Source organism: Cryptomeria japonica, chromosome 6 (assembly GCF_030272615.1).
Source record: "Cryptomeria japonica chromosome 6, Sugi_1.0, whole genome shotgun sequence".
In the NCBI taxonomy this organism is placed as follows: domain Eukaryota; kingdom Viridiplantae; phylum Streptophyta; class Pinopsida; order Cupressales; family Cupressaceae; genus Cryptomeria; species Cryptomeria japonica.
Genome location: NC_081410.1, coordinates 663,131,510 through 663,154,010, shown reverse-complemented (window position 1 = coordinate 663,154,010; position 22,501 = coordinate 663,131,510). Strand labels below are relative to the sequence as shown.

At 38.7% G+C, this 22,501-nt stretch overlaps 1 protein-coding gene across 3 annotated transcripts in view; it reads left to right on the top strand.

Annotated features, from left to right (window-relative positions):
* LOC131070717 (uncharacterized) overlaps positions 1-22,501 on the top strand; it is a 99,889-nt gene that overhangs the window by 25,094 nt on the left and 52,294 nt on the right. For all 3 annotated transcript variants that reach the window (XM_059207554.1, XM_058006322.2, XM_058006321.2), the window contains exon 3: positions 16,337-16,549. In XM_059207554.1, the coding sequence (XP_059063537.1) occupies positions 16,337-16,549 (213 nt within the window). The remainder of the gene's footprint in view (positions 1-16,336; positions 16,550-22,501) is intronic.

Genomic DNA, 22,501 nt, shown 5'->3' with positions numbered 1-22,501 from the left:
GTGAATATATATGACAGCAATTATTATTAAGAAAAAAGATAGCAGTGGAAATTGAAAAGAAAACAGCAGTGATTAATAAATAGCAGCAGCAATTAAATGACGGCATCAATTCTTTACAATGCAGCAAGAAAGGTGGTGTTTCAGATGTAAGAAGTTGAAAATAAATAAAAGTTAAAGATAGCATTTGAAAATAAATAAAATTACAAAGGATTTGTTAACAATTGTGATGACTTTTCAAAGGGTTATCTCTTTTCAAAGAGACTGTTTACCGCTACAACTGATAAATTAAATACAAGAAATAATAATGTACATGCCAATGCATACCAGACACGATAGTAAAATATATCTTTATTCACACATTCAATTATTATAGAGAAGAGACCAAAGATGGTTGGCCAAGGATTACAATAGATCCGACAATACCCTCCCCCTTCCTTGACAGTACACAACATATTTAAAGGACCCGACGGTTGCCGAGAGGTACACAACCGTCAACCAACCGACACATAACTACCCGAGACTGACAACCCACTCAATACAATTAATTAATACCTTGTCAGATAACAAATATTATCAAACATAGCAATAGGCAATTTATGCCAACAACATCATCCCCCCCAAAAGAAAAAGTCGTCTTCCAGACGACAAGCAAGCATCAAGTAATATTTGGGAAGACTAACGACAAACAACGACTTCGACTGGACAACCCCAACTTGTAGTGTACCTGCCAAATCAAATGGGGGTTTGGGGCAACGCCCCCAACGGGGTCAAGGGGCAGCGCTCCTAGCAGGGTCCCCTTGCGAGGTCGTGGGGCAGTGCCCCTCGCAGGGTCCTGGGGCGCTCAACACCAAATTAAAACCTTCAAACCCACATGGAACTCCATGGCGTGCATCAATTTTCTGTTTTTTTAAGACGTTAGGAACGAGGCCAATGAAGTCAAAATTTTGATCAGGGTGCATTCTCCCGTACAGGTATTGTGTTTTCTGACTTGTTCTCCTTCCATATGGGCTTATCCTCCTTGCGTATAGACTTGTTCTTTTGTACAGGCTTGTGCTTCTCTCTTGGTTGTATGATGCATAGGTGTGTGGCTTGAGACTCCCTTCATCCAACTCAAAGTTGATGCCTTTGAGTTTTTTATATACTGCTTCCTTGACCGTACAGTATTCCTCCTGTGATCCGTATGGATTTCTCTTGGTTGCCGTACGGCCTCCGCCTTTGGTTGCCGTACCTGTAGTGTGGTCGAACGACCTCTCCCTGATTGCTTCCTTGTGTACCGTACGACGCCTCTTGTACGATGTCCGTACGACTTCCATATATGTCGTGCGATGCCTCCTGTACGATGTCTGTACGACTTCCATGTATGTCGTACGATACCTCCTGTGCGATATATCCGTACGACTTCCATGTATGTCGTACGATACCTCCTGTGTGATATCTGTCGTACGGTTTCACTGTACACAGTACCATGTTCGATATGCAGTTTATGTAGTATGTCGTACGGATTGAATGAATGGACTACGCTGTACTGAATGGGTGGATGAGCTACGCCGTACAGGTTGATTGAACAAGGTATGCCATATGGGTGAGCTATGCCGTACAGAATTGTCCTCTGTCGTACATCGTACACACTCCTCGCCTTGCTCTGTGCCTGTGCGCTGACCGTACGTGTTGACCGTACACTGTATGGTATTTTTGCTTCTTCACCTGCACTGTACGGATTCAACTTCTTCTATGGCTGGATGGGAATGTTCTTTCCCTCTCTCGATTTTGTCATGCTGTCAAGTCTGCTTCCTCGACTCTCCCTTGACCGTACGGATCTCCAGCACTCGGCTTCTCTAGTTGTAGCTGGGGCTCTTAGCTTCGTGTGGTAACCTCATCACGTTGACGCAACTTGGACTCTTAGGAGCCAACTTGCTCTTGTTTGCTCTGAACCATACGACGTACGATATGGACTTAGTCAATCGTTCGGCAACTTTATTCTCTGCGTACGATGACAATTCTTCAAAAATTTTACTCTTGGTGTACAGTGACAATCCTTCGACAACTTCACTCTTGGTTCCTGTGGACCATACGCTTCATGTACTCTCGGCTCTTATGGGTTGTATGGTCAACTTGCTCTCGGCTGATTTGAACCATACAGCTGAATTACTTTCGGCTGATGTGAACCGTTTAGCGTATAGTATTAACTTCTTTGGGACATCTCCACCAGGCTCTACAGCATCCAATTTCAGATCCTCAACTGTGAATCTTCTTTGTACACCTTAGATACTTCCCCATTCCCACTCGGCGGCCTCTGTTCGTACGATACAGGCTCACTTGGCAATTGTTCGTACAACCCAAACATACCAACGCTGGATGTGCACAGATGAATATCGTACGACGAACTTTGTACTTCCTCAATTTGGCCAGTTTGTAGCATGTTACAGTCGGGGTGGAAGACTTCATAATCCTCCATCTGCCAGTGAAATAATCCATTAAGAGAACTCGTCTCATCCTCAAAGCAGTCTTCTAGTTCGAGCACCGCTTCATCGTTGGGTTTCATGCCTTTCCTCCCTCCGTCTTGCTCCACCCCACATGATTTGTAAATTATTAACACCAACACCTTGTTGGTTGCTTCTGCCTGCCCATTAGCTCGGGGGTAGTACGGACTAGAGAGATTGAGAAAAATTTTGAACTGTACGGTCATGGTACGAATTACTTGGTTGGCAAAGTGCACTCCCTTGTCACTCGTGATTTGAAGGGGTATCTCGTACCTCGTGATGATCTGTTCATACAAGAACCGTGCCGTACGCAGAGCCGTGTTATTCGGCAAGGCCCTCGCTTTTGCCCACTTGGTGAGGTATTCCGTAGCTACTACAATATATTTGTACTTGTGCATGCTACTCGGTTTCAAAGGTCCCACAAAGTCCAGACCCCATCATTTCAATCACTCCTGCGACTGCGAAGGAAAGAGGGGCATGAAGTCCCTCTTGAGTGGTTTTCCCGCACTTTGATAAGTGTCACACCCGATCACCCACTCTCGAGTGTCGGTGTGTAGAGTTGGCCACCATAGGCCAGCCAAAAGCACTTTCTTGGCAGTTGCATCTGGTCCCATATGTCTGCCTGCTAACCTGTCGTGTGCTTCCTTCAACACACCAGGGATTTCCTCCTCCATAACACATCTCCTCAAGATTTGGTCGGGACCCATTTTATATAGCAGCCCATTGATTAGTTGGAAGGTCTTACTCTTCAGTGCTAGCTTCCTCCGTTCCCCTGGAGGCATCTCCCTTGGAAATGTGGAGGTAGAGAGGTACCGGCCGATCTTTTCGTACCAGGATGGTAGTATTGCAATCTGGAACAAGTGTGCATCTGTAAAGTCCTCGTTCACCCCTTCGGCTGGTTCCCCTGATCTGATCCTTGATAGGTGGTCGGCTATTACATGGGACTTTCCTAGTCGTAGAATAATGGTGAAGGTAAATTCTTGCAGGAGTAGTAGCCATCTACTTACCCTACCCTGGATAATTGGTTTATTTACCAAATGCATTAGTGCCTGATGGTCCACATAAAATGTGAACGACGTAGCCAACAGGTAGTGCCGGAACTTTTGTACGGTGTACACCATCCCCAATGCCTCTCGCTCCGTTGTGCTGTAGTTCTGTTTAGCCCTTGACAGGAGTCGGCTGGCAAAGAAAACAAAATGATCCAGTCCTTGTGTCCCTACTTGCGTGAGGGTAGCACCAACTGCGAAGTTGGAGGCATCGACATGTACATGAAACTCCTTATTCCAATCCGGGTATACCAGTATTGGTGCACTCACCAGCCGATCTTTCAATTCTTTGAGGGCTTCTTCCTGCTCCGTACCCCATACAAACGACTCTCCCTTCCTTGTCACCTTATCTAGGGGCCAGGAGACTTGTGCAAAGCCTTTGATAAATCTCTGGTAGTAGCCGACGTGGCCCAGGAGACTTGTGCAAAGCCTTTGATAAATCTCCGGTAGTAGCCGACGTGGCCCAAGAGACTTGTGCAAAGCCTTTGATAAATCTCTGGTGGTAGCCGACGTGGCCCAGGAATGATTTCACCCTTGTCACATTTGTTGGGCTCTCCATGTTGACAATCACTCCTATCTTATCCAGGTCTGTCTTCAGACCTTCCTTACAAACAATGTGGCCAAGAAGCTTCCCTTGCGGTACCATAAACTTGCATTTCCTTGGGTTCAGAGCCGGCCTAGCTTTTCGACACCTCTCCATACATTCTCCGAGAGCCTTCAAATGGGTGTCCTGGTCGTTGAAAATCGGCCAGTCATCCAAGAATGCCCTGAAGTTTCCTACGGACATTTTGTCAAAGATTTGTAGAATTATTCTGTGGAAAGTTGCAGGTCGATTACATAGCCCGAAGGGCATGCGATTATACGCGTACACCCCTTCCTCCACTACGAATGTGGTCTTCAGCTTGTCTTCTTCTGCAATACTTATCTGGTTGTATCCCGAGAACCCATCTAGGAATGTGTATATCTCATGCCTAGCTACTTCCTCCAAGATGCTGTCAGTGAATGGAATCGGGAATGGATCTTTGATGGTTATTGCATTTAGGTACCTGAAGTCCACGCATATCCTTATCTGATTAGCTTCCTTCTTAAGAGAGATGACTATTGGGGAAACCCAGTCACTAGTTTCCACTTTGAATATGATCCCTGCTTCCAACATTTTGTTGATTTCCTTGTTTACTTTGGTTGCATAGTTCTTGATCATCCTGTACGGCCTCCTCCGTACGGGTTGGGCTCCTGGTACGAGGGTTATGCGATGTACGCACAATTCCGACGGTACCCTCTTCAAGTCCTTTTAGGTCTAGGCAAAGATGTCCTTATATTCTAGAAATATCTTGAAAGTCACTGCCTTCAGTACGGGGTTCCAGTCATCCCCTACGAGTATCACCTGCAGGTCCTTGTCATCACCCAGATTAACTTTCTTCACATCTCTTTCCTCGTACTTGATCGGTTTATCTCGTTCAAACTGGTGGGCTGGCGTGTCGTTCATCCGTGCCATTCCCTCTTGGTACCTACCGTACTCCGGGGGAAATGACTGTTCTTCCATACCGCCACTTGTTTCCCCTTGCAGCATGTGGCACTCCGAGTGGAAGACCTTGTAGTCCTCCATTTGCCAATGGAAGAGTCCGGCCAGCGAACTAGCTCCATCTTCAGATCATCCAACCAGTTCCAACACTCCTTCGTCGTTGGGTTCCTTCCCTCCTCTGTCTCCTTCGGAACCCCACTCCCATCTATTTGAATCCTCCGATTCAGAGTCAGATGACGTGAGCTCTTCACTGACGGGCTGATTCCTTAGGTCGATTACATACTTATGACCGTCACTCTCGATTGAGAGTGTATTCTTCTTCCAGCTATGATTGGCTCTAGCCATGATTAGCCGTCCCTTCCCAGGAGAGCGTCGTACGCTTTTCTTTCTAGTGGGATGACTACAAAGTCCAAAAGGAATTGTTGTGTCCTGATCGCTACCTTTTGTGCCATGAGAGTATCGAGAGGTTTGATATTGTGTTGGTTTGCACCGACGAGATGGAATGTTGGTGGCCAGAGAGTAGGCTTGCCAAGACTTCTCCACGTTTCCTCCGGTAGTATGTTGACTTCGGACCCGCCATCCACAATGGTGTTTGTGAGCTTTTGTCCCATTATGTCCATCTCCACCACGGCAGGTTTTCGTCCAATGCTTACCGTGAGTAGCATAGGGTCTATGGCGTCCGTACCAGGTTCCTTCACCGGAGCTGTACTATGTGGTTCTGTCATTGTCCGGTGTTGCTGGCCGACAGTAGTGTCACTGGCTGCATTTGTTAGGGACATCCTCAACCGTGGCATGGTCTGTAGAAGGTTGGATACCCGTATGGGTATTGTGGTCTGTAACATTTGCTTAATGATAGTTTTCTCCGGTCCTGATCGGAGTGGTGTACTGGCAGTCGGCTGTGAGGCTTTCCGTTCTTTTGCCATTGCCCGCTCGATACCCGCCTTGGCTTCTTGGAGTCTTTCCTTCTCCGTGCGAGGGTCAGGATACATGGCTTTCTTGTTTTGCAATCTTGTGATTGCCAATACGCCTTCCCCCGACCCTTCTACCTCCAACATATTCACCCCTTTTTGCTTTGGACAATCTATGTCCTCATGATTTCCTGGACCGCACCATTTGCACAACAAACTTCCTGCGTCACCCCCATTTTGACATTCCCACGCAAAGTGACCCCATACGTTTCACTTTCTGCATTGAATCATGGGTCGTTCCTTCGCGTAGTATTGGATTCTACTCCTTGGCATGTTATTGTTGGACCTGTTGTTACCCTGCCAATTGTTTCTGTACCCTCTAGGAGAGGCGTCAGGGTTTGTTGCCGGCTTCGGAGGTGTCGCTGGCGGTGTGACTTGGTCGGGTTGGGCGTAGAGCACTTGTGTGCTCCGTGCTTTCAAGTTGTACAGGCATTCCTTAATGGAATGTCCCATTGCTTGGCAGATGTCACAGAAGGCTTTGCCTGGACAACTCCCCTTAGTGTGTCCTTCTGTCTTGCAGTCGGTGCACCATAGCTCTTTTCCTTCCTTGCCACTTTCCCTCTGACAAGACCTGTTCCGACCGCTACGTTCCGGTGCTTTCCTTGCACTCTCAAACATGCGCGCGTCCTCTACACGTTCACCTCCAGCGTCCCAACACTCCGAGTACTTCCAGGCTTCGATTCGTCTCTGTGCTCCCTCCGGCCGAGGGTTGACAGATCACCTAATCGCTTGGTCTTGACCACCTTGCGGCCTCTTCTCAGCTTTGATGGGATCTACGGACATGAATCACTCAAGGCTGATCCGATTTCTTTTAAGGCAACGATGCCAAAATGTTTACTGCTACAACTGGTAAATTAAATACAGGAAATAATAATGTACATGCCAATGCATAACAGACACGGTAGTAAAATATATCTTTATTCGCACATTCAATTATTATAGAGAAGAGACAAAAGATGGTCGGCCAAGGATTACAATAGATCCGACAATACCCTCCCCCTTCCTTGACAGTACACGACATATTTAAAGGACCCGACAGTTGCCGAGAGGTACACAACCGTCAACCAACCGACACACAACTACCCAAGACTGACAACCCACTCAATACAATTAATTAATACCTTGTCAGATAACAAATATTATCAAACATAACAATAGGCAATTTATGCTGACAATAGAGACACCTCTCTTTATAAGAGGTGTCATAGGTATATAAATTGTAGTTGAGTAAAGGCAAATAAGGTAAGCAAAAAAAAACGAAAAATTATTTTGATTTATTATCGCAGAGCAGGATAAATATGAAGAAAATTGCAGATTTATGAAGGGTCACCTCTTTTGGTGAAGAGGTGCACTTTGAAGGGTATAAGCAGAAGTCATTTGAGAATTCAAAAGTAAGCAATTCATTGAATATTATTTTGATTTAGAGCAGAAGTAAAAGCAGAGTTAGAGCAGAAAACATGAAGAGTTTCAGATTTATATTGAAGAAATTTAGAGAAGATTTATGAAGATAATATAGATGAAGTTTGTGAAGAAAAATATGCAGATTTATGAGTGCATTAGATGGTTTATGGCAGATCAAGTGCATTGAATGTACCATTATAGAGGTCTATGTACAGATTTTAAAGGAGATCTATGGTCAGATTTGTGAAAGAAAAGTAATATGTTATAAACAGACTTGTAAGTGAAAATAGAGTAGATCTTAGGGCAGAATTATAAAGGGAAATATTGCATCATTTGAGAGAAAGGTTGTGAAGGAAAGTTGTTGTATCTTTATCAAAATGACTTGTAGAAGAAAGTAATTACATCATCTAAAAACCAAGTCATGAAGGAGAGCAATTGTGAGATTACCGTTAAACCATCCACAAGCAAAGGTGTGAAAGAAAGTGCATAAATAATTAGATCTTTGTGAAGATAGTATTATCCATTGAAGAATTCGGAAGCTGTTCCTTCCTAAAGGAGGGATTGGTGTCTCTCACTAAGTTGGTGCTTAGCTGTGGGAGTTGGTGCCTCTTGTAGGTTGGTGCATGTGAATTGAGGGGATTGGTGTCTCTTGTGGGTTGGTTTCTACAAAATTGTAAGATTTTATATATACGCAATATTGTGCCATGGTTATCTCCTATAAGGGTTTCCACACAAATCATGTGTTCTATTTGTGTTGTGTAATTGTTGCATCTTATGTTGTTGATATTGTGCAATTGATATGCTTATGGTATTAAGTTTGAAAAGTAAAGAATTGTTATTATACTGATTCACCCCCCCCTCTTTCAGTATAATTGTGTGCTCTTCAACTAAAACCCTTTTTTTCTTTATCGATATTAAGCTGCAATCATGATCTTATTTTTATCACTTTTTTTTTTGATTTTGTATTTTTTTTGCATACATAAGTTCGAGCTTCCAATCACGTAGAGCCTTGAACTAGAAAGAAAAAATATAAACAGAATAAAGGAACTGCTTACTTCTGGAAACTATTCTCTGTATTACAAATATGGAATCCCACTAAATATACAAAAATAGGAAGCTTCAGTGCCAGCTCAAATAAGAAGCATAGAACAAAAAGTAAAAAAATTTAAAAAAACAAACAAACTAGTTAAAGCAAAAACAATTTTAAATATGTCTTGACTTCTGCATCCAGCAGGAGATTCAACACTAACATTAGGACTGATTTTCTGCACACAGATTTAGGAGAACAACAGCCAAGCAGCACCAAAAAAAACTAACAAGAAATAAATGTACATGAAGAAACAATTCTAGTTGACGTGTGAAACTTCAGCCTCAAAGTTTCTATCTGTTGAGAACTCAATATTTTACTAAGTTGCCGGTTCGGGTTCGGGTTCCGGTTCGGGTTCGAAGAACCCGGTACGCCGGTACGGCAAAATTTTGAAAAGGGGTTTGGGTTCGTTTGGGTTCGTTAGTACAAAAACATGTAATTTTTTTTTATATATATATATATTTTGATATTTGTGAAGCCTATAAGCATGAATTAAAATATGCATGTCACATAGCATCATATGAACAACAAAACAAACATAAACTTGTAATCATAGCATCATGATCATACCATAATTGATAATAGCATCATATACATCAAGTTTAATATCAAAATGACAAAATATTCAAGTATCATTGTTTCAACTTTCAGCAATATAAACTTAAAGTTTAATCATCAAATGGATCATCTAATTCTTCATCCTCCTCCTCCTCCTCCTCCTCCTCATTGACATTGACATTACATGAGCCAATGCCACTTGCACTTGCACTATAAGTTGGCTCAATTTCCGAGTCATCAAGTGTCAATGCAAGAAGCTGAGAAGCAGGAGCATCCAAATCAGTATGCTCTGGCTCTATATCCCACATCTTTGTTTCCCCTTGTGTGTAGTCATGTTGTTTGTGTGAAAGAAGACGTAGGTTGGAATGCACATATACTAAATTCTCCGCTCTTTTTGATAGCAGCCTATTGCGCTTTACTGAGTGGATGAAAGAGTATGTGCTCCAATTTCTTTCTGAAGCAGATGAACTAGCAACCTATGAAGACAAAGTAAACAATTAAAGTTATACATTAATAAAAATAAAATTACTAGCAACCTATGAAGACAAAGTAAACTATAAATAAACTAAAACTTGTAAATTTAAAATTTTAATTAATTAAACTTACTTGTGATAAAACTTTTATAGCGAGGGGTTGTAGGTGTTGGAAGCATGTGCCATGGAAGTACCACCAGCTATGAGCATCTTTCTTGGATCTATGACGAAGTGTATCAACACTTAGACCATTCCCATTTGCGAATTCTATGAACTCATTTGTAACAACATTTCGCAAATCATCATCGGGATATAGTCTAAGAAATGCTGCCTTATACCCATCAGATACTTCTAGATCTCTCCATGGTGGAATCCTTCCTGGTTTATCAAGAAACTGATTGCTATAGTACTTAGGTGTCAAGGCATAGGCAAGAAGGTGCAAAGGAGTGGTCATCTTATTCCACCTCTCTACAATAATTACTTCCAGTTCTTTGAAGAATTTCTCCTGAGGATCATTCTCTTTTTCATTTATAGTGACCTTTATTTTTTCAAGCATTGAATCAATGCCATCATAAATCTCACCTATGCAAGGCCTATCCATGTCTGTATAGCGAATCATGCTCATGATGGGCTCAGTGATACTTAGGAGATATGTAACAAGATCCCACCATTTCTCATTCAATATTCTATCCCTAATTTTTTCTGCCCTCTTAGTGCTACTTTGTTTCCATACAGTCCAATTGGTGCTGATCACCATATTGCATAGTGCCACTCTAACTTTCACAAGTCGTCTTAAGACGATTGTGTTTGATGCAAAACGGGTCTCAGCAACCTATAACACAAATTAATGCCAAATGATTAAAAAATAAAGCCAAACTTTAAAGAAGAATACACAATATAGCTTACACAATGATATTATTAACATTGAAAATTCAAAAAAATAAAAAAATGTAAAATTAAATTACTATTTCACTTACCTTCAATAGCTCCAAATTTGAATAGGTTCTAAAAATCCCTTAGAGACATGTGGTGGTTTGTGATGAACATCTGGATGTCCTCAGCCTCTGCATACACATCTCTGATCCATTTTATTTTTTGCCCAATCCTTTGTAGCATAAGATTGAGTGAATGTACCGCACAAGGTGTCCAAAAGATGTGATCATAGCGTTGCTCAACCAACAAACCAGCAGCTCTACAATTTTTTGCATTGTCCGTTATGACTTGGACAACATTGCGAGGTCCCACAGACTCAATGGCAGAGATGAGAATTTCTGCAATAAATTGGCCATCTTTTATTTGGCCCTCACAATCCACAGCTCTCAAAAACATTGCCCCTTTAGGGGACACCGCTATGACATTGATCAAGGGATGGTTTTTAGCATCTTTCCACCCATCTGAAACAATTGTTACACCTGTCTCAACCCATGAATCCCTTATGGGTTTCAATGCATCTTCAACCCTCTTCACCTCTTTCTCCAATAATGTTCCATGTACCTTCTCATAACTGGGGCCCTTATACCCTCTTGGTGCCTCATTAACACTTTTTATCATTTGCTTCCAATATGGGGAGCGAACAACATTGAATGACAACCCATTTGCATAAATGCACCTTACTATATCTTGATCAGCATTGTCTCTACTCTCATTTTGGAATGCGGTTTCTAAAGGCCCCTTTGTTCTTTTACGTGTCAAGGGTGGTTCACTTTGAGGTTCATTTGTGGCAAAGAAGGGGTGGTCTGCTACTACAATACTGGGATTAGAAGGGCCTTGCATTCCCCTTGTTTTCTTTGATGCGGTTTGGTTCAATCTACGGGCTTCCCTCTCTTCTGCCGCCTCATGCTCCCTAATATATTTCATCACTATCTCATCTGGTATAGGTTTACCATTTTTTCCAGGGCATTTTTTGATGCCTCTTCCTTTTATTCCACACAAATGGCCTACCACCCGATAATATGAACTATTACGTTCAGTATCACATCCATGGCATTTCCAACGGAATCCCCCACCTCCCGGAAGTTGTTTTATAATGTCCACATATTTCCATAAGGGAGAATTTGGATCATTTCTTTGTTTTGCAATTATTTGTTCATTGCCAATGGAGGAAGATGTAGATGCCATTCTAGTTCCTATGGCAAGAAATAAAATAAACATATTCAAAAACAAAAACTAAATAATGAAAAAAAATTCAAGTTTCATGTTTGAAAATTTGTGAAACAAAAAAAGTTGGAAAAAAATGTTTAAAAACCTACCTCTTGCAGCCGATGGAAGCTTGAAAATGTATGGAAATGATGCTGCAACACTTGTTGAAGCTTCTAAAATCAGTCTTCAACTCCTCCTCTTTGATCTTGGAAGCCAAATTTTCTTCAAACTTTCTTCAACCTGCTCTCATAAAAAATTTGTTTGCAACACAAATGAGGTGAAATGTGTCAATAAAGTGTTTTAGAAGTGTTTTTTAGGTTATGATTTTCACTTTTTAATAGGCGGAACTGAAAAAAAATTAAAATTTGGTTTGTTTTTTAGCTTTACGGGCCGCCCAGCCGTCGGGGTTCGCCTGGGTCCGCCCGGGTTTGACTGGGGTCGAACCCACCCTGGGTTTTTCGAACCCTGGTCGAACCCAGGTCGAACCGGACCCGTACCACGGACCCGGTCGAACCCGGACCCGTACCAGGGCGTCCCAGGGGCGAACCCGGTAACTTAGATATTTTATAAAACAGTTTCTATCTGTTGAGAACTCGATATTTTATTTTTGTCATTGTGGGATAGCTGTTTAAGTTTATATAGAAACATGTTTGTGTACGAAGCTTAATCTTTGCATTTTAACCAACAACATGCTAACTCGGTTGTAGATTACCTTCCTATCACTTTGTCTCTTCTAGTTTTTGGAGGTTATTTTTGAAAATTGCATATTTGTTGTATTTTCCACTCGGAGAAAAAGCATGTTCTCATTTGTTGTGCAAAAATTTGTAGCAGCAATGAACTGCCAGACACATTTGTTAGTGAATTAAATTCTACCTGCTTTAATTTTAAAACAACTTTACTATTCACAAAATTCTATTTAAGAAAGTGGATCTAAAAATTTGGGAATTTTAATCTGCTCAAATTTTTGCCAAGGTTAGCAGTCCTGGTAAAGATCTTGGTTTGGTTTAGTGGATCTGGGAGATTTTTCATTTAAACAATTAAAATTTTTTTTTAAATGATAAAATTATAATATCAAGCTCAACATTTAGTTTTTGTTGTTAAATGGATTTTCTAAATCATCAATATTATCATCACCATTGGCATTAGATGATGTAAGAACATTTGAAGAACAAGTGGTGCCACTACCATTTGCACTAAATGTGTCCTCACTTTCAGATTCCTCAAGTGCAATATGTTGGAAAGTGGAAGTGTCCAAGTTAGTATGCTTTGGCTCTATAGCCCACAACTTTGTTTTCTCTTCCTTGTGCAAGTTGGAATGCACATACACTAAGTTCTTTGCTCTTTTTGACTGCAATTTGTTGGCCTGTACTAAGTGGATGGAAGTGTATGTGCTCTAAATCCTCTCAGATACAAATGACCTAGCAACCCATGAAGACAAAGTAGAGAGATAGAGTTATATATTATAAAAATAAAATAAATTAAAAAACTATAAATGAAACTTTAAAGATAAAAGATACAAATTTATCTATCATAGAACTTTGATTGAGGGGAGTTGTAGGTGTGGAGTATCCTTCTTCGACTTATCACGAAGAGCCTCATCACTTTGAGCATTTGAGTGTACAAAATCAATGAAGTCATTTGTGACTACATCTTGCAAATCAAGATTAAGAAAGAGTCTATGAAACTTTGCCTTGTTTTCTTCAGGGACTTCAAAATCTCTATATGAGGTAATCCTCATGGACATAGAAAGAATCTCAGCATTATAGTATCACTTGATGAAAAGGCAAGATGTAGCAGGTTGGTCATTGTGTTCCATCTTTCTTCAATAATTGTGTGGACTTGTTTGAAGAAAGCTTTTTAGGGTCTTACTCTTTTGCATTTATGATGATCTTCATATTCTCAATCATTGAGTAGATGCCATTAGATATCTCTTCCAAGCAAGGCTCGTCCATGGTAGTATAATGAATCATACTCAAAATGGGTTTAGTGAAACTAAGGAGATACTTCGCAGATCCCATCGAGAGTCATCAAGGATCATTTGCTTAATATTTGTTGTCTTGGCAATGTTGCTTTGCTTGAAGCATATGGACCAAGTTTGGCTAATGGCCATGTTAGAAAGTGCTTCTTGAAATTCCGCAAGTTGTCTCAAGATGATTGTGTTTGAACCATCATAGGTCTCAACAACCTATTCAAAAATAAAAAATAAAACAACTAAAAAGAAATTGTAAAGAAGTATTAGAATACACAATCATTTTATGATTTAAATAACTAATTTTGCATTTTTTTTTCAAGTTATTAAATTGAAACTAAAATATAAAATTTTACAATACATGACTTACTTTCACTAGCTCCAATTTTGAAAATGATTTAAATATGCCTTGCAACACATGGTGTTTGGTGATGAATATTTGGATCTTCTTAGTCGTTGCATAGAACTCTTTGATCCAATCAATTTTATTCCCAAATTTTGTAGCATAATATTGAGAAAGTGGATCACACAAGGTGTCCAACAAATGTGTGAATAGCATCCTAAAGTTTAAACTAACAACCCAACAGATTTACAATTCTCTTTGTTGTTTGTTATGACTTGAATAATGTTACTGGGTCCCACTTCTTCGATTGCTGCAATGGGTATATTAGCAATAAATTGGCCATTTTTTTCTTGCTCTCACAGTATATGGTTCTCAAATACATTGCCCCCTTTAAGGGACACCGCTATGATGTTGATTGATGGCCAATTATTAGTATCTTTCCACCCATTGAAAACAATAGACACATCTGTGTCGACCCATGAATCCCTTATGGGCTTCAACGAATCTTCTACGAGCTTGACCTGTTTTTCCATTCATGTGCCACACAGCTTATCATAACTTGGGCTTTTGTACCCTTTTTGAACTTCATTAATTTTTCTCACCATTTCTTGCCAATATGGTGAGTGAGCAACATTGAAAGCCAACCCATGTACATAAATACATCCTATTTTGAAATGTAGATTCTGAAGGTCTGTTAGGTCTTTTGTTTGTAGTGGGTTCTTCACTTTCTCTTTACTACGACATTGGGATTAGATGGGTGTATGAGGAGCTTTGTTCCCTATGATCTTATTTGTGCCAAAGGATGTTTCGCTATATGACTTGCTAGTTCACCTACTTGCTCTTGCACCATAAGATATGCCATCACTTGCTTCTATAGTATAATTACGCCATTCTTTTTAGTGCAAGTTTTGATGTCTTGTCTAGGTATTCCAGTCAAATGGGCTTTCACCTGATTATATGAACTTGACTATCTAACATCACACTTTTGGCAAATCCAAATATAACCCCCCACAGTTTGGAATTCCCCCCACAGTTTGGAATTGTTTGTATCATATCAACATACTCCCATAGAGGAGAACTTGGATCTGTTTTGACTTCAGGTCAGCTTGTAGAGCTAGAACTAGATGCCATTGTAATTCAAATGACACCAAATTTAATAAGAACACATTAAAAAGAACTAAAATCTTATAAACAAAAAAATAGATATATAAAACCTAGCTCTTTCGATACATACATTGAAGAATGAAAGAAAAACAAAGCAAAGAGTTTGTTTCGTATCTGTAAAACAAAAATGGAGGAAAAAATGAAAAAACTTACCTCTTTGCAAAAATATTCTTCTACGATTTTCTTGACAGCTAATGGACACTTGCAAATACATAGGAAAGGCAATGCAACCATTTTAGAATGTTCAGAGGTCAATCTTTAACTCGTTTTGTTGATTCACCAAGCAAAAGTGAAAGCTCAGCCTTTTGGAATGATATTTGTGTTTTTGGTGATAGAAATGATCTAAAATGAACTTGTATTGGTGTTTGAAATGTTTTGGAAGTGACTTTTAGGGTTTGAAATCCATTTTGGGGCATCCAGGTCAAAGGCAAAGCAAGAAATTTTTTTAAAAAAAAACAATTTTTTTTTAATAAATTGCAGGGGATTGATGGATTTGCCTTGGATTCCTCGATATCCTTCTTGGGTTGTCTTGGGTTCATATGGGATGAACCCAACCCCACTTTTTGTTTTGCAGGTGGATCAGATTGGATCACGGATCATGTTCAAACCGAACCTGGACCACCTGGATCTTGTAAAACTGTTTTTGTTGTAATTGTTTTGACTATCTTCTATATTTGTTTTTTCATGACAGACTTCCTGTTGTGCTTACCCAAGAATCCTTCTAAATAGCTTTTTGACACGTATTGCCTTGAGAAAATCTGAAAGAAATATATGAATGCCTACAAACAACCAAAGTAGCCCATTGGGACTTAAAAATACAAGAAGTTACCAGCACTACAAGAAAGAGTGTTGGAAGGACTACAATGGTTGAAAAAGTAAGCAGCATAATTAGCACTAAAATTAGTGGAAAAGAATAAGTAGAGGTAGTGAACCCAAAATGCTTCAAACCTGGAATTTTAAATCACAGATGTTTTCAAATGCAAGATATCCAATCTTTTTGGTTTGATTAAGATTGGATATTTAAGATATCCAATCTTAAATATTGTTTCTTTCATCTGAGGGGGCATTGTTGTCAAGAATATTATCAATTTTAATTTTAATTGTCATATCCTTGTTTAGTATAGTTTCTTTTATCATGTGAGATGATGAATCCAGCTTCTAAAAACTTTCCTCTCATATGTTGCAGGGAAAGCTTAATATTCCAGTTAATCAGCAGCGCCTAACTTTTGCTAGCAATCATCGTCCATATCCAGGTATTAATTTATTCAACTGGAATTGTGCGAGCCAAGATCAGAGTGCAAACGAACCTGTTGTGGGGAACTTTGTCACGTGTTTGCAGTCCTGGCAAGCTATTCTGCGATCAGATAAACGCAATATTGCAAGGCTGCTTCATCCTGAGGTTTTATCTTGACTACAATCTTTTGTGTTTTACATATGGAGATTTCACTAGTATTCTATTTTTTTCATGTGCTTTAAAAAGGCAACAATTTCTTTTTAGTTTTCAATAATTATAAAATCAATTCACCTAGTGTTCTTGTATTTGTAATGACTTTCTGTCTTTGATCCTGACCAGTGAACTTTTTTTTAGCTGACAGCCTCTTGTCTTATTGATTTATTCTGCTGTTTGAATCTTGTAACTGACTAATCATCCGTTTGATTCTTTAGAGCTCCTAACAAACCCAAGCTGATGATTGTCACTTTTTTGAGTTTTGTTAGTTTTTAATATTTTGTTTTAGTTCTTATGTTCCTTTTTTTGGGCTAAATACATCATGAGGGTGGAATCTTGAGTCACGAATGACAGATGTACAACTGAGTTATCCTCCTGGATTTATCCTATATGTTTCTTCGAGTTTCTAGCACGTGGTGATGGTTTTCCTGAGTTTTGGAGATAATGGGGGATGGTGAATAACATGTTGGCATATGTGTGTGTGCGTGCAAGAAATACATATATAAAACTAAAATTCAAGAAATCAATAATTTTTTTAATAGCTTTCTTGCTGTATGATTGTTACAATAGGTGTTTGTGCAATGGCAGCTGGGGTGTCCTGATGGTTTTAATGTTGTTTATATTTTGTGATGTTATGGACATTTATCATCTGCAAAAGAGTTGACACCGAAACAATCTGCATGAAATTCACCGTGGTTAGAAATATATCATATATCGTCTATCATTTGTTTGGAACAAAATATAGTGCCATCTTTCATTTAGTGAATTTTGCAAATATATCATATAGCTTGAGATATCATAAAGTATGAAAAAAGTTGATATTACTGTTGATTTGTATTCCCAGTAAATCAGGGCGGATTTACAAACAAATTTGAAATATTTGTAGGGTATCTGTAACTTAAACATTTTATCTGTATTTTCTATTGTTTATTGTTAGATATCTCAATATCTATATTTAAATATTTCAACGATAGATATTTTTATTAAGAGTTTTATTGAACACAGGTGTTTGAGCTAGATTAATTCCCAAATTTTGAATGGTAAAACCTATAATTGCTTCTGTCATTTCTTTCTAAGGTTTATGCTTGTTTTTTTCGGTATCTTATTTGTATGTTTTCTGTAAAATCCCTAACAATTTGTAGCATTAAGCTTTATGTCATTGAGGTCTTCAGCCTCTCTATGAACATTAATGTTCAATAGATTTCCTTCCCGAGCAGTGCTGATGGAGTTGTTGGATACTTATGGATCCCTTTCAGTTCACTATGCAGCCAAGGCCACTGCCAGGTCAGGCAGCACCGGGTCAATGACTTTTCTGGCGAATTGTCCTTGCTTGACTATTATTGGTTAAAACTGTTAGAAGGTTCTAGACAAAATGTGCAAACTGTCCAAGGTCTTTGCTCTATGTTGGATTTAATCTAATATTTGGAGTAATTATTTTAGATCCTCATGACAAATGAGAAATTGGACACTTTGGTTTGTATTTAAATTTTGAAATGTTTCAAACTTTAATAAGTAAATTAAAAAACTTAGAATCTTGTTGTGTAGATTTCACTCTTCATTTCATTCCGGCCTTGCCTTGTCATTTTTCAAGTTCAGTGAAATTCATTTGACTGATTTTTTAGTGTGTCGGGTTTTCAAATCAGTTATTGAACACTTGTTAGAGTTCGCCAAGCCATTTGGAACTAGTTCAAGTCCATGTTCTTTATTGTTTGAAACTTGTCGGCTTTTGCTTAGTCCATAATGTCACGTCCCTACCTGACACCTTTTCTTTCACTAAGATCTAAGTTCTTCTCCCTTGTCGGTCTTCAAAGTACTAGTTTGAACTAAGCTTTATTCTATTTGTGGAGCTTTGGCTTCAAGTCTTGTAGTTCAACATTGAGCATCAAACTCCGACAATGGTTCTCAAATCATGTTGGAGCTCGATCTGTCAAATGACACATGAATACAAAGAAAAGTAAAGTTTCAGTATTGCGAGAACTAAGTTTAAATGGCTAAGTTGGAACCTGATGGCTTTGTAAAGACAACTTAATGAAAACTTCGGGCCCAAAGAAGAGTTCAAAAACTAAAGTCGCTTCCCAGTATTACAATATGAACTCTCCTTTTTATAGTATATTTGAGGAAAGCGCCGCTAAAGGTTAGTTCTTAAACCAAAGGTGGAGCCCGATAAAAGTAGTTTGTGACAACTTTAAAAGTGATTGAGCAACATTAATGATGGGAGATATTGAACATTAAGTGCACAGAGCTGTGGTAAGTGCTGTATTGAATGTGTGGGTAGAGATTTTGAAATCCCTCCCTAAAGCTGCCGCTAGTGAGTACATTTGCATTGAAAGACGAAAGAGGAAAGGAAGCTAGGGCACGATAATCTCCCGCAGCAACACCCTTGTTACAGAGGTAAGCTCAAGCCATCAATTATCCAACCTTATAGAAGTTCAATTTTTCTTAGGGTTCAAAAATTGTTAAAGGAATAGAGGGTGCTGTGACATTGTTTGGGTTGAATAATCAGGAACTATGAAATTTAAGTATATAGGGTATGATTATCTAAATGGTTTAGAATTTTCAATGCCGGAAATATGAGATACTAAGTGAGGTGACATCAATTTAGATGATTTTGTAGTGGAGAATTGAAAACCCTAATCACCACCCGATTACACAGAAGCCAATTGACAGTGGTTTACTTCAAGTTGCTGCTTTCCGAGTCTCAGTGTAGTGTGTCGACCTAGTAATGGAATGCATAAGGAGATATGACCTAGACACAAGGGAGATTAAAACACAAGATAATTGGGTCCTAGTCACTCTCGACTATGCCACTATTCAAAACTTTTTTCGGCTCTCGAATGGAGTGGAATATGTCCATTGCAATTTCACAATATTCCAATGTGAGTTCAATGCTAAAAAGAAAGTATGTAAAAACGAGATTGCATAGAAGTGGTTTGTGAACCCAAGGAAAGGTCAATCAAAATTACCCAAGAACATCCATAATTCCTTTCTAAAAAAGGAAATTTCGTATATGATCATTGTAATGTCCCCTTATGGTATTGCTTAGGAATTAAGGGAACAATTGATCTGCAAATCTATGGCGAGAAACTTCTTTCCAAAAATCTCATAAAATGATGATAATTGATAAGAATGATAGATTATATTTCACATTTATTATACGATGATATAAAAACAAATATCTTTGTAATCTTAGATTCAGCAATTAGATATATGCAAGATGATCTTGATCCATGTATCTGATACTACATTATGTAATCAATATAGTGTTATCACTGCTGTCTCTAAAATGAAAGTGTATTTATGCTGCCTGTTATCTCTCAATCACTGGTAGGCATAGTATGTTGGTAACTCTTTCCTTAATTGCTTATAGCGATGGTATAGATATGTTGTTTCAATTAGAACCTTGAAGTGTGTCATGGCCTTCTTAATATTGCTTATAGTAATGTTGGGTTATGTCGGACTAGGCTATATCGATATGCATCAAACTGGTATTGGTCGGTTAAGACCTTCGATCTGTATATGAATGTTTGACGGTTATGTATGATTGTGTGACGGTAGCGCGATTGCATATGATCCTTTGGAATGGTTGCTTGCCGGAATTATCAAGTGCGTATATAGAAACTCCAAAGGCGTTGGTCCTGATATGTATTGCTGGACAATATACATCCGGAACCACCGACTGTATGCTTCATGATGAATTACCCCATAAAATCGCCCCATCCCGATTGAAGTGTGATGGATTGCCTTCTTATACCTTGGAAGACAGACACATCTTCCCAACATGTCATGCCATAATAATGGGTTTGTTATTCAAAGAGTACCGATTATTCTTCTTCTCATAATCACTGCATATTATCTCTAATTGTTGTTTATCTTTAAGACATAACAAGTAATTGCTGCCATTGGGTTTTGGATATATTTGATATTGGTTATTCATAACCGCTGTCAACTAATTCTTAATTGTTTTCAACAATAACTATTAGCGTTAGTCGATGATAAATATATCGCTGCTAGTAGACTTAATGATTTTTATCAATCTAATCATCATCATCTCTCTGAAATAGATATTGCTTAAGTCGTTGTCTTATCATTAATATTAATTGATGCTTGCCTTAGTTGATCCTCTTGTAAACAAGTTCGATCTGCATATTATATCTTGCTGGATATTTTCTAAGACTGATCAATATATTTTGTGACGTCGATGTTGATTAACTTCGTAATTGGTTGATCACCACGTTCTTCTTTATTAGATACATATGATTGATCTATTTATTCATAATAGTTTATCATCTATCTGTTGTGTTATATTCATCTTTGGTCATTCATGTATTTGATATCTTGGATCGTTATACATTAGTCTTCACCCATGTATGATCTATCTGTTAACATATCGATATTTATTTATATCTATGTTTGGTCTTTGCATATAATCGAGATGCGTGATGATTGCTGGTGGCCTATAAGAATAAGTAAAAATCTTTAATTAAAACTTATTTAATCATATATCGTGTCTTGTTGGCTTCAGGTCTTGAGGGGGGACATTTGTAATGTCCCTATCTGGGAATTTCCTTAATTTAATCCTGAAACAACAATTCCAAACTAAGGTGAGAACTGTAATACAAAAATTACCCAATCTGAAGACATTTTATTATGATATTTAACTTAAAATTTAAGAATAGTTCAAGGATAGGACTTATCTTGATAACTTTCTCTGATTTGTGTACTTGAGATATATGCCTTAATGTTATACATTGCTTCTGGTCAACTGAACCTCCAAATCGGAACCATAATAAAATAGATTCTTCATAACCTGTGCAATAGTTCTCCCTTTCAACTTGTTATTATTTGACCATAAATCATCTTCATTTATTTACTCTATTGTTGTTGAAATTATAAATCTGCTATTTGGTCAGTTCCAAGTCTCTTATAACTCTTCACAAATATGTTTCAATCTTAACCATCAAATCAGTCCATGAATCCCTCATAATCTGCTTCGGCAAGTATTCATAGATCTGGTGATGACTCTTTCATATATCTGCTCATTGATCCTTAATACAATTCTATTTTTGATGTCACTACAAAAACTATCCTTTTATATGATATTATATTGAGGAATATCCATCCTCTAAAATATATAGTCTTTTATTTTACTCACACATATTTCTCTGCCCTTTTACCTAGTCTTTCAGGTGGGTCCCATCTTATATAGTGGAGCTGCTGCTAAAAAAAACAAAATAATTGTAGAATCTCCAAAATATTTTCTAATTGATGCTATCACCATTTGAGTATCCTTTTCCTATGAGAATCTGAATAATTATTAATTGGGGCCCACAAAGCTTGGTAACTCATTCTAATATTAATACATCTGAATTCCTTCTGAAGTCCTCTTTCTTTAATTTTGATATCTGTATCAGACAACAGACCCCTCCATGTGGTTCTCCTTCCTTTTAGTCTGCTTCCACATTGCCAGATAATAATAAAGGCTGCTCCCTTAATATATATATGTTTTCCCCCCTTCCTATATTATGATCGTGGTAGAATTGCTGAAGTACTGCTTTGTCTATATCCCAAACTTGTTTACTTGTGCGATCTATCTTCTCCTGTGTCTCTCTCTTCCCCTTGGCACCCAATGACCCCTCTTAAACTCCTGATTGCCTGTAGTGCGGCTCCTTGAATGCTCAAATATAAAGTGATGAATGACTATCGTCCATGCTGCCCCTTTTGGAGGAATGAAAGACTCCTCATAAATATGTTATGCGGAGTTGCACTGAACCAACATGTCTCTTGCCATTTGCACCTCTTTAATGCAACGAATTATTTAGTTAACTAATTATATTAGTCTTCTTCTTAGCGCCATTACTCCTTACTAATATTGCCATGCCGTCTCAAACCCACACGGTAATATTA